This window comes from Myotis brandtii, unplaced genomic scaffold (assembly GCF_000412655.1).
Source record: "Myotis brandtii unplaced genomic scaffold, ASM41265v1 scaffold199, whole genome shotgun sequence".
Classification (NCBI taxonomy): Eukaryota; Metazoa; Chordata; class Mammalia; order Chiroptera; family Vespertilionidae; genus Myotis; species Myotis brandtii.
This window is the reverse complement of record NW_005357414.1, coordinates 3,006,376-3,019,998: the sequence shown is the minus strand read 5'-3', so window position 1 is coordinate 3,019,998 and position 13,623 is coordinate 3,006,376. Positions and strand designations below refer to the sequence as shown.

Sequence of the window (13,623 nt, the reverse complement as noted above, 5' to 3'; positions counted from 1 at the left end):
TGAGGAGAGGAGAGGAGAGGAGAGGAGAGGAGAGGAGAGGAGAGGATGAAGCTAACAATTTGTCACACTGACAGCTAATCTTATCTAATAAAGAGGGAATATGCAAATTGACCATCACACTATAATGGTCAAGATGCTGCACCCACAGCAGAGGCAGGGATTCCGGCTTCCCTGGTGGGGCTTGACAGGGGACCTCAGGCTGTGCCCCCTGCCCCAGCACTGGGCCAGGGGACATGAGGCCATGCCCCATGCCATGCGGGGCTTGACAGGGGACTCAGGCCGCTCCCCCCATCTCGGCGTCAGGTTAGGTGACCTGAGGCTGTGCCCCCCACCTGGTGGGGCTTGACAGGGGTGGGGCCAGCTGGGTCTGTATATCGCCCAATGGGGGTGGGGCTGGCTGGGCCTGGGTCTCGCGCGATTTGGAGGTGCATGCGGGTGGGTGGGGACTTGACTCTGGTTCCCACAGCGTTCCCCAGACTCTGACAGGAGGAAGATTTTCATATACATTTTACTAATTTCCTTTCATCTCTCAGACTTCTATTATAGAGAAAGGGCAAATAGCAATATTAAAATATCTCTGCTAATTAATTCCCTTTTTAAAAAAATATTTTTTATTGATTTTTTACAGAGAGGAAGGGAGAGGGATAGAGAGTTAGAAACATCGACGAGAGAGAAACATCGATCAGCTGCCTCCTGCACACTCCCCACTGGGGATGTGCCCACAACCAAGGTACATGCCCTTGACCGGAATCGAACCCAGGACCCTTGAGTCTGCAGGCCAATGCTCTGTCCATTGAGCCAAACCGGTTAGGGCAATTAATTCCCTTTTAATGTGCACAAATTTCGTGCACCGGGCTACTAGTGTATAATAAAGAAGGAGTAGAATAAAATTTTCAGGAAACATAATAGTATGATTGGGAGGTGGTAAGCACAATAAAAACCTATAATTATTGAGTTGTTAAGAAATAAGAAGGCATAGAGGGGATAAATGGTGATGGAAAAAATAAAAGAAAAAAGAAATAAGGTTAGTGGTAAAAGGTCAGATGAGGACTTTATTTTAAATATGTCATAGTTATGAGAGTATTTTTCCTATTAGTCAAATGGTATAATTAATGTAGTACAGTAAAAAAAAAAACACGTTGAAAAGAAATCAGTATGCAGAAATGTGAGTCTTGAGTACCTTGTAAGTCACTTACTTATTTTGTATCTCCATTATTTTGCCAGTAAAATCTATTTGAAAATAGAAATAGAATAATTATTTTACCTTTTTTACAGAGTTATTGTGGGGCTTCAATTAGATTAAAAAAAACTTTTAAAATTATAAAGCACAATTACTTAGTATTTATCTGTGAAATGAGAGGGCTAGCCCTGGCTCTGTGGCTCAGTTGGTTGGAGCATTGTCCCATACACCAAAAGGTTGAAGGTTTGATTCCCTGTCAGGGCACATACATAGGTTTCAGGTTCCATCCCTGGTCAGGGGGAGGATGGGAAGCAACCAAATGGATGTTCCTGTATCACATCAATGTCTCTCTCTCTCTTTTTGTTTCTCTCTTTCTCCTTTCCTCTCCCTAAAATCAATAACCATCTTCTCTGGTGAGGATTAAAAATCAAACAAACACCAAACTAGTAACAGTAGGAGACTACCTGAACATAATTAAAGCCATAGCTATGAAAATCCCACAGCTAATATCATAGTCAATGGCAAAAGACTTAAAGCTTTTACTATAAGATCGGGGAGAGAAAAAAAAACAAGGGTGGGTGCACATTCTAATCACTCCTATTAAACACTAGAGACCCGTTGCAGGAAGATTCCTGCAAGAATAGGGCTTCCTCGGGCCTATTCCTGCAAGAATAGGGCTTCCTGAGACTAGAGTGAAGCAGAGAAGGGAGCGAAGCCCACCTTCTCCGCTTCCTGGCTCCCTCCCTTCACCGCTTCACCCTCGGCTCCCTCCCATCTCCACCTCCTTGGCTCCCTCCCTTCTCTGCTGCCTTGGCTCTCTCCCTTCTCCGCTGCTTCGTTCCCTCCCTTTTCCACTGCCTTGGCTCCCTCCCTTCCCTGCCACCTTGGCTCCCTCCCTTCCCCACTGCCTCGGCTCCCTCCCATGTCCTCTGCTTTGCCTCCCTCCTGTGTCTGCCGCCTCACTCTCTCCCTTCTCCGCCACTTCGCTCCCTCCCGTGTCCGCTGCCTCAGCTCCGCTCCCGTCTCTGCTACCTCCAATCCGTTCCCTTCTCTGCCGCTTGGCTCCCTTCTACAGTGCTTGGCTTCCTTCTACACTGTCTTCAGTCTTCGCTGGGCTGCTGTGTATGCAAATTAACTGCCTTCTTTGTTGGGTTAATTTGCATACTCTTCTGATTGGCTGGTGGGCATAGCGAAGGTGTGGTCAATTAGCATCTTTGTCTTTTATTAGTGTAGATAGTACTGGAAGTGTTAGCCAGAGCAATTATGCAAGAAAAGTAAATTTCTCACTGAAATTTTTTCCTATTCAAAAACATCTGTGGAGACCTTTGTACCATGGTTAATATAAACCCCAGTCTCCTGCAAGGTTTGAAACCAGACCCATCTACCTGACCCCATGTTTTTTTTTTTTTATCACTTAAGCTACTGAGGAAAAAAGGGTTATAATTGGAAATACAGCCAGAGGATAATTATTGGACCAATTAAACATTACAGTATTTTTATGTATTAATTCTGTAAACCCAAAGTGGAAAGAAATGTGGGCTATTTGAACCCAGGGACATTTTCCAAGCGTGAATGGTTTGGACAGGACCAAATTTCATGAACCTTTTTTCATACACAAAAGGACTCCATGGATGTTTTTGACAGATATAAATATCTACTGACCCTGTGGAAAAGAGTATGGACGGTCCTCAAAAAATTAAAAATAGAACTACCATATGATTCTGCAATATCACTTCTGAGTACTGATAAGAAAAAAAAAAGCTAACCTGAAAAGATAAATGCACTCCCATGTTCAATGCAGCATTATTTACAATAGTCAAGTTATGAAAGCAAATTAAATGTCTATTGATGGATGAATGGATAAAGAAAATGATATACATATGTAAATTATATATCACATTATTGAGCCATAAAAAAGAGAGAAATCTTGCCATTTGAGAAAATATAGATGGACATTGAAGGCATTTTCTAAGTTAAATAAGTCAGACAGAGAAAGACAAATACCATGTGATCTCACTTATACATGGAATCTAAAAGAATAAATAAATAAAAGGAAAACAACAAGAATAAAACAGCTGATGGATATACCAAAAGATTAGTAATTGCCAAAAGTGGGAGGGTGCAGAGGGGGATGGGCAAAATGGGTGAAGGGAATTAAAAAGTAAAAGTAGACTCATAGATACAGAGAACAGAGTGATGGTTTTCAAAAGAGAGGGGCTTTAGGGGACTGGATGAAAAGGAGGAAGGGGCTCAGAAGTACAAATTTTGTAGTTACAAATGATTATATAAAGTACAGCATAAAAATATAGTCAGTAATATTGTAATAAATATGTATGGTGCCTGGTGGGTACTTGAAATATCAGGGTAATCACTTTGTAAAATATACACTTCTCTAACCTTTGTGCTGTACACCTAAAACTTAAAACAAAATGATACTGAAAATAAACTGTAATTGAAGAATACATTTTTTAAATCCTCATTTGAGGATATTTTCCATTGATTTTTAGAGAGAGTGGATGAGAGAGGGAAAGACAGAGAGGTATCAATGTGAGAGAAACACATCCATTGGTTGCCTCCGGCATGCGCCCTGACCACGGCCCGGGATGGGGAGGAGCCTGCAACTGCGGTATGTGCCCTTGACCAGAATGGAGCCCGGGACCCTTAGGTCCACAGGCCAACGTTCAATCCACTGAGCTAAACCAACTAGGGCAAAAATAAAATTTTAAAATTATAAACTTCTAGCTTTAAAATAAATACCATGGGATGTAATGTACAGCATGGTGTCCATAATTAATAATACTCTTTTGTATATTGAAAGTTGATAGAGCTAATCTTAAATGTTTTCATCACAAGAACAAAAAATTTTGTAACTATGTAAGGTGATAGATGTTAACTAGATAGATGATCATTTTTCAAATGTATAGAAATAACTAATCATTATGTTGTACTTCTGAACTAATATAATGTTATATGTCTATTATAAAAGCCTGAAGAACAAATGTACATAATTGTGGTTTAAGTGTATTCAAGTAATGTCTGGCCTTTGCTAGAAATGTAAGTAAACCATAATTTCCCCTTTTCAGAGTGATTTATAGGATTCCTGGCCAGTTTGTTGATTCTCTGAGTGCTCTGTTTTATCTCTTCTTGCTTACCTTTTTTTTGAAGCTCATTGTTTTCTCTGAAACCATATATGAATAATAAAAGTTTAGATAAAATTTAAACTAGCAAATTGAGTCCTTTTCAGAATCCCTGGTAAAATATTTACTTTTTTTTTTACAGTTTACTTGGTTTAAAGTATTAAGGCCATGGGGTAGTGATAAGAACTGTATTGGGTAACATGTGCTGGTTGAAATTATAGATTGGGTTATTTGTAGAACTTAACATATAGTACTTTACCATATAGTACTTTGCCTTTCAGGTTTACCATTAGCAGAATATATGAATTTTCTTCTTGTATTTTATTTTGGCATATAAATGTCTTTGGTTCATAAATAACAAGAATAATGATATTTTATTCAAAGCTTTTCTGTGTGTAAATACCTAAGATGGAACCAATCCAATACAAAATTTAATTGTATACCTATTATGTGTGTAAAACTGTGCTGACATTTGATTTATAAAGGTTTATACAAACGTATATATATTCATATCCCAAGACTTTTAATTATTTTTAAATTGGTTGTAAAAGGCATTAGTTGAAAAGACTTTTACTATAATGCAAAAACAATTGAGTCACAAATAAATGATCTTATTTGCCTAGACAAGCATAAGTGCTAAATTAAGAAGGAAGTATTCAGCAGATGATGTTGCACACTAACATTTTGTTGGATAGGCCACAATCCTCATGAGCAGAGCAGTGAACACTGTGATAGTTGTAAATATAAAGTTATGAAATATGTTCTCATTGTTATTGGGAAAATTTTGTCTTAATTTGTGAAAGTGGGTATGAATTTTTCTAAGGCTCCATTAAGAGAAAACTTAATGCAAATGTTCATTGAACAAAAGTGGTTATACATAAATTGTCCCTGACCCCAAAGACATTTTCAATGTAATTGAAGAGTGAAGACATGTATATGAAAACCATTATAGGTGTGACAAAATAAAACCCTGAACTAAATTCTTAGGGTAAGCTCTCTTTGTCTTGGTAGGTTTCATGGAGAAAATGGGATTTGAGATGTCCACTAAAGAATTGATAGACCTCTGAATGTTAAAATGAAATTAAACTTTTGCAGTAGAATCTACTGTATCTTTGTTTGACATGCTTATTCTAAGCAGTTAATTTTATTGTAGCATACTAGGGATGATTATCACAAGTTCTGAAATCAGACTCTTTTGATCCAAATCCATCCAAATTCCACCACTTACCAGCTGAATCACTGTAAAATGGGGATAATAACAGTATACCAAGTGTACCAGTTAATAATAGCAGATTTTGTAATCAAAGAAAACACAATAATTTCAAGAGAAACATCAAAAGTGCTTTATTCAAAGTAATGTCCATCGCAAGCTACACATTCCCCCATCTTTCAGGTAATTTGTGGATACCGTCCCAATAGAACTTTTCTTGTTTTGAGGCAAACCATTCAGAGACCCAATTTTCCACTTCTTCGTACATTTTGAAGTGCTGCGCAGAAAGTGCGTGTGCCATCGATCAGAACAAGTGGTAATCTGAAGAAGCAAGGTCTGGTAAATATGGTGGGTGGGTTAATACTTCCCAGGCAAGATCTTTTAACGTGTCTTTAACTGGTTTTGAAGTGTGTGATGGTGTGTCATCATGAAGCAAAATTATTTGCCCGTGTCTTCTGGAATTTTCTGGTCATTTCATGGTTCAAATTGATTATTTGTTGTCAGTAGTGATCAGTATTAACAGTTTCACCTGGTTTTAGAAGCTCATAATACACCACACCTTCCTGATCCCACCAAATGCAGAGCATTGTCTTCTTTCCAAAGTGATTTGGCCTTGCAGTGGATGCTGATGGTTGACCTGTATCAACCCATGATTTTGTGCATTTGGGATTCTCAAAATAAATCCACTTTTCATCGCCAGTCACAATTCGATGCAAAAAAAGACTTTCTTTCATGCCATTGAAGCAACATTTTCCTGATGACTTTTCGGTTTTCCATTTGTCTTATGTTCAGTGGATGTGGCACCCATTTTCCTTCCTTTAAAATATTTCCCATTGCTTGTAAACAATCGGAAATTGTTTGCTGAGCAATGTTGAATCTTTCTGCAAGTTGATTTTGAGTTTGACACGCATCTTCATCCAATAATGCTTGTAATTATTGGTCTTCAAACTTTTTCGGTTCACTTGGACGTCTTTGTCTTTCACATTGAAATCATCACTTTCAAAGCATTTAAACCAGCATTCACAAGTATCTTGAGATGGAGCATGTTCACCATAAGCTTCCCGAAGTATTCAGCAGCACTTTTCTTCAAAATAAAGTAATGAATTAAAACTTCTGGCAAATGCTCTTTTTTTTGGCATGAAATTAGACATATTTAAGTCTAAAAATATCTATGATGTTAACACCTTCTGCAAATTGGACATATGAAGTTTTGAAGCTTGTTGTCAATATAACAAAATAGCATACATATCAAATCGCATATATATCAACATATGTGTAACTCCATCTATTGAAAAAAATCTGCATTATTAACTGGTACACCTAGTATTTCTTGTAGTGTTGTTAAGGATTAATGAAAATAATGCACTTACTAGCAACATTAAGCACTTGACATCTCCAAGATTCACTTTTCTTATTTATAAAAGGACTAGAGGCCCAGTGCATGAAATTCGTGCTTGGGTAGGGTCCCTAGTGGCTGCCTACTGGGGGCACTTCCCTTCCCCCAGCTGCCTGCCATCGCTGCCACTGGCCCTGCCTCCTGGTCAAACTCCTGGTTGAACTCTTAGTAGGGTCCCTAGGCCTGGCTGGCAATCAAGGCTGATCTGTGGGGCGACCAGCAGAGCGATCATGGGCCCCCACCTTGGCTGGCCTGGCACTGCCCACTCGCCAGCCCTGCCCCCTGCTACCACAGCTGGGAGGAGACCAGCGGGGTAATCTGGGGGGAACCCACTAACACTCGCCTTGGCTGGTCTGGGGCCTGCAGGTTCGGGGCAGCTCCTGCATTGAGCGTCTCTCCCCTGGTGGTCAGTGCATGACATAGTGACCGGTCATTCCACTGGTCATTCTGCTGTTTGGTTGATTTGCATATTAGGCTTTTATTATATAAGATATGATAAAGTCTAACTCAAAGGGCTGTTAAAATGATTAAATTAAGCAATTTATGTAAATCACTCAGTAATGCGCCTGACACATAGTAAAAGGTCTATAACTGTTATGTCATTATATAATCTAAGTACTGGGGAGACTTTAGTTTTATCTTTTTATTCAAATTTCTAGGGTGAACCTGGTCTGCCTGGATACCCAGGGAATCCTGGTATCAAAGGTTCTATGGGAGATACTGGTTTGCCTGGATTACCAGGGACTCCTGGAGCAAAAGGACAACCAGGCCTTCCTGGATTCCCTGGTAATATTCTTTTTCTTAAATGCTTCATTCTCTCTTTCTTTATCTACTCTAACCTATATCACAGAGCAACTTATTTGGCAGGCTTTTATTCTATTTTCCAATCAGCTACTGACTAGCAACATAATTTTGAACTAGCTCTTTAACTTTTCTTTGACCAAATTTCTTTCTGTATAAAATGAGAATTACCAACTCAGCAGAACAATATCCTGTGGACATAGGACTATTTGATGGATCATTTTCCAATCTTCGACTGTTGGCCACAAATCAATTAAGAGGCCTTACAATGTTTGTAATTGATAATGTATATTGCCAAACCTTAGTATGCTGCTGTTTCTCTTAGACTGTACTCAGGTACACAGTGGGTAGCTATTGGTAGAATGAACAATCATACCATTCATTCAAATGACAAGGACTGTGTTGTGCAAGCAAAAGGACTTAGCATTATAGACAAGAAGGTAGCATGAACTAGATTGTTATAGTCCCTTTACTTTGGGTTAACAGTGGCATAGGTGGAACTGGCCTTTAGTTATCTTTTCCTTAACCTTTTTATTGAAATACTAGAGACCTGGTGCATGAAATTCGTGCACTTCGGGGGGTCCCTCAGCCCGGCCTGCACCCTCTTGCAGTCCAGGAGCCCTCAGGGGATGTCCAACTGCCATCCTTAGTGCTGCCGTGGAGGCAGAGGCGGGAAAGGCTCCCGCCACTGCTGCTGTGCTCACTAGCCATGAGCCCAGCTCCTGGCTGGGCGGTGCTCTCCCTGTGGGAACACACTGATCACCAGGGGGCTGCTCCTGCATTGAACATCTTCCCCCTGGTGGTCAGTGCATGTCATAGCGACCAGTCATTCTGCTTTTTGGTTGATTTGCTTATTAGCCTTTTATTATATAGGATAACATAAATACAGTAAAGTGTACAGGAATATAAATGAATTTTTACCCATGTATATATCCTTGTATCCACCATATATATCAAGTTATGAAATTGTTCCTTCATACCATAAAGTTTACACATTCTTCACAGTGAACCCACTCCCCCAAGTAACCACTACTATGACTTCTATCACCATCAATTAATTTTGCCTGTTTTTGAAATTCATATAAATGGAATCACACAGTATATATCCTTATGTCTGGCTTCTTTCACTCAACATTATGTCCATAAGATTCATTTATCTTATTGCATGCCTCAGTAGGTGTTTTGTTTTTGTTTTTAACAATGCTCTGTAATATCCCATTGAAGAATATACTGTAATCAATTACCCATTCTCCTGTTGATGGATTTTTGTGTTGTTTTCATTTTGGGAGTTGAAGGGATTCAGAACAAGTCTCCCCAAGATTTGCCACTTGGCATGGATTATTTTGAGCTGAAGGCCACTGAGACCCTGTGGGCCCACAAGAAACTTTTACTTCTCTCTTAAAGAATTTAAGTTGGAGACCTTGCCCATAATAAAGATTATTACCAGAAATTACTTTTTATGGCCTAATTATAGGTCAGAAGAAATATGTAATTACTGAGAATCTGCTCTTATTATCATCCTGCAAATTACCCTCCTCCCTTCTAAAGTCTCAGTTGTCTTACCTCCTTCCTTAGCTCAGGATGCCACATATGCCTCATTTTATCTTTCAGTCTCTGAACCTCTCATATATGTGGGGTTCCCATACACATGTATGTAACTAAATTTGGTTATTTTCTCTTTTTAATCTATCTCATATTGGAACAGATTATTAGACCAGTTGAATGAATATAGAAGAGTAGAGGGAACTTTCTTCAAAAGATACTATTAACATTCTTTGACATGTTTTTGGTGGATATACAATATGTCCTCATTTCTCTTAGACAAAAACTTAGTAATAGAATTACTGAATCATAGAGTCTGTAGATATTTAAATTTATTAGATGGTGTCAGTTTTCCAAAGTAGTTTTATAAATTACAGCCATACTTGCAATGTATGAAATGTCCATGGATGGCTCCTGGTGCTTGCCATGATCATATAGTGGTTATTATTTGTGAAATGTCCAGTTGGCCATAGCCTTGCCTGACTTGGTATTGTCAGTCTTTTTAATTTTCAATATTCTAGTGGTTATATAGAAGTATCTCATTGAAGTTTTAATTTACATTTTCCTAATGAATGATAATATTTAACATCTTTGTATATACTTATTGCTCATTTGTGTAGCATCATTTTGAAGTGATTCCTGCTCCAAGTCTTTTTCCTCATATTTCATTGGGTGGTTTGCCTTTTATCTTATAGATTTAAGGCAGTTCTTTACATATTTTAAATGTGAGTCTTGTGTCAGATATATATGTTACAAATATGTTCTTGCTAAAAAAAAATACATTCTTGCTGTCTCAGATTTACCTTTCATTCTCTTAATGCTGTTGTGTGGTGAAAAAAATTTGTTAAATTTAATAAAGTCCAATTTATCAATCTTCTTTCAAGTTTAGTGCTTTTGTGTCCTATTCAAGAAATATTTATATACTCAAGTTTATGGAAATATTCTTCTCATTTTTTTACAAAGTTTAATGTTTAAGATTTTATATTTCAATTTATGGTTTATCTCAAATAAAAATATTTTTATGGGGTGAAGTAGGGGTCCAGGTTTGTTATTTCCATACAGGTATCCAATTGCACCACTGTTTTTTTTTTCTCCTCAAGAACCTGAGTTCTTTTGTTCTTTTCATCAAAAGACACCATAAAAAATGAATAAGGAAGCCAGCACAGAAGAAAATACTTGCAAAATATATATCTGACAAATGACTGATTTCTGGGATATTTAAAGAGTTTCTATAACTCAATACTAACACGATGTACAGTTCAGTATTTTTTAAATGGGGAAAACTTTAAACAGAAATTTTATAAAAGAAGATATGTGGATGGCTACTCAGCACATGAAAAGTTGATCAATATCATTAACCATCAGAGAAATGTAAATTAAAACCACAATGAATTAGCACTACATTCCTACCAGAATGCCTATTATTAAAGCAGCTGATATCACCATATGTTGTACAAGGATTTGGAGCAACTGGAATTCCCAAATGTTGTAGTGAATGGAAAATGGTTTGGCTGGGATATATATATATTGGAGGCCCATTGCAGGAAGAATCCTGTAAGATAGGGCTTCCCGAGACTGCAGTGAAGCAGAGAAGGGAGTGAAGCCCACCAAGGCGGGCTTCACTCCCTTCTCTGCTGCCTCCCCCCCTCCCTTCGCCGCTTAGCCCTCGGTTCCCTCCCTTCTCTGCCACCTGGGCTCTCTCCCTTCTCCGCTGCTTTGCTCCCTTGCCAGGTCACAGATCCAAGGCCTGGATCCCCCAGGCAGTGTCGGGCGCTACCGGCCCCACCTTGCCGGGTCAGGGGTCCGGGGCCCGGGGCCCACAGGCAGCATCACGCGTTTCCAGCCCTGCCTGCAGTATGCAAATTAGCCGCCATCTTTGTTGGTGGTTAATTTGCATATCATGCTGAATAGCCCATGGGAGGCGTAGGAAAGGTGCGGTCAATTACCATGTTTGTCTATTATTAGATAGGAGATATATATATATAGTCAGCACATACCTACTCTCTGACTTAGTTTTTACACTCCTATCTAGGTATTTACCCAAGATAAATAATGGCATATGCCTTCAAAAATACCAATGCAGAAATATCCATAACAGCATAATTCAAAATAGCCAAAAACTGGAAGTTGTCCATGTTTCCTTAAATAGAATAGAAAACCATAATAGCTAAAATGTGACCAAATGTTCAACAATAGATGAATGGATTAAATTTTTTGATATAGCTATACAATGGACTCCTGCCAGTTCTACTAGTTAAATATGGTGGTAATTATTTTTATTATGAATATATAATAATTAAAGCCTCTGGATAAATAAATTTAAATTGTAAATTTATTAAAAGAACCATCAAACACCAGCATCTTTGGAGGTTTTCTTTCTATTCCTCACTGTTTCTATGCTAATACTATAAATTGTAGCTTTCAAAGAAATGTAGTTTTTCTTTTTTTATTAAACCGAACTCTTTACTTTAGGAACCCCCGGCCTTCCTGGATCAAAAGGTATTACGGGTCCTCCTGGGAATCCTGGACTTCCAGGAGAACCTGGTCCTATAGGTAAGCATAAAAAGGGGGTTTGATATTCTGTAAAACTAAGCCTCATGTTCATTTTGGGAAAGTCAAATCATTTCAGGGAGCTGTGAACATTTTCAAGACAAGGAATGGTGATCATTCACTTAGCACTGTTTGTTAGGTACAAAGTGAACAACTCAATAAAAATTACATTAAATTGCCCAGCCAGTGTTGCTCAGTGGTTGAGCATCGACCCATGTACCAAGAGGTCGCTGGAGGCAGCCTATTGATGTTTCTATTTCTCTCTCCCTCTCTCTTCTTTTATCTCTAAATCAACTACAAATATTTTTTAAATTACATAAAATTGTTGTCATAGGACCTTATTTTTCAGGCTCACTTTTTCCAGGGAGAGTTATTTCAAGTATCCTATAACAGATAGAAAATCTGATTTGTTTTTACAATGGCAAGGAGTAATGCTTTTATTTGTTTACTAAATTATAAAGCAAATCACTTTCCTTGGCCCAATATAAGGCCTATAATGTGTCCTAGCCCCACACCTTATTTTCTTGGATAGTCTAAAAATAGATTAAAATGAGAAACTGAAACATTTTGGGTAATGAATAAATGATAAAACTATTTCTTATTCACATTACTTACCCTTTATTTTTTAGGCTTCTTTTCATAATATTTTATAAATTTAAAGGAGTATCTCAGAGGTTCTTTTGTTTTTTTTGGATAGAATTATTTAAAGCTAGTATGGAAAAAAATTGGGAATATGGAAGAAAAGGGGAATTGGGAAAATAGATGTAACCTTCCCAGTATGTTATTTAGGTGGTGGAGGTCGTCCTGGGCCACCAGGGCCTCCAGGTGAAAAAGGCAAACCAGGTCAAGATGGTATTCCTGGACCAGCTGGACAGAAGGGTGAACCAGGTACTGTATTTTTTCATTGTTTTTAATTTTCTAATTTCCCCCTTTTGTTTACCTTAACTTTTGCCTTTGTTTTTTACCCACAATGAAATTATATCTTCTTTCTTGCCCTCTAAGCTACCACAAGTTCCCATTCTAATTATATTCCATTCTATCCTGAGAATGTGACCTCACATTTATCCATCAACTTGTTTCTCTCTTATGAAAAACATAACTTTTCTTGCCCCATTTTTTGTGTCAAGAAGCTACCCAACTTTTAACAAGTTCTTTGAATGAGCTCATTTTATTATGCAATCTATGTCCCATTTATATGAATATATATATATGTATGTGTATATATATATTCACAAATAGAATATATGTATATATAATTTTCTGATGTTGGGATTATAGTTCCCCTGTTGGAAATAAACTTCTGCATGGTTTATATAATCTACATTGTAGCAGTTAATAAAAACCTAAATAGTTAGAAGATAATCTGTCTTGTTTCAGTTATTATTATCTCTTTGAGAGCTGTTGGTTTATCCTCTGACAGGCCAACCAGGCATTGGAATCCCAGGACCCCCTGGACTCCCAGGACTTTCTGGTAAACTTTAATAAAACATGCTAAATAAGTCCATAAATAGAGAATATTCTACAGTACACTTATTTTTCCATCTCTACAATTTATTGTTATAAAATGTGCAAAAAAAACCAGAAAACTCAAAGCTAGAGTTACATCTTAAAGCAGTTCTTAACAATTTAGTATGAGGAGTTGTACTATAAAAAATGTGTTCTTAAGGAAATTTACATGTAGATATCTTTTCATTAACTTCATAAATAAATGCTGAAGAAATGATAAAGAAAGAAAGCAAACTTGTAGGAAGAGGTAGATTTCACTAATTTTTTTTAAAGAGTTTTAAACACTCTCTTACCCCCATGG

General features: G+C 37.8%; 1 protein-coding gene across 2 annotated transcripts in view; it reads left to right on the top strand.

Annotated features, from left to right (window-relative positions):
- Positions 1–13,623, top strand: part of COL4A5 (collagen, type IV, alpha 5) — a 329,573-nt gene that overhangs the window by 269,575 nt on the left and 46,375 nt on the right. For both annotated transcript variants that reach the window (XM_005865212.2, XM_005865213.2), the window contains exons 37-40: positions 7,583–7,709; positions 11,739–11,819; positions 12,606–12,704; positions 13,237–13,287. In XM_005865212.2, the coding sequence (XP_005865274.1) occupies positions 7,583–7,709; positions 11,739–11,819; positions 12,606–12,704; positions 13,237–13,287 (358 nt within the window). The remainder of the gene's footprint in view (positions 1–7,582; positions 7,710–11,738; positions 11,820–12,605; positions 12,705–13,236; positions 13,288–13,623) is intronic.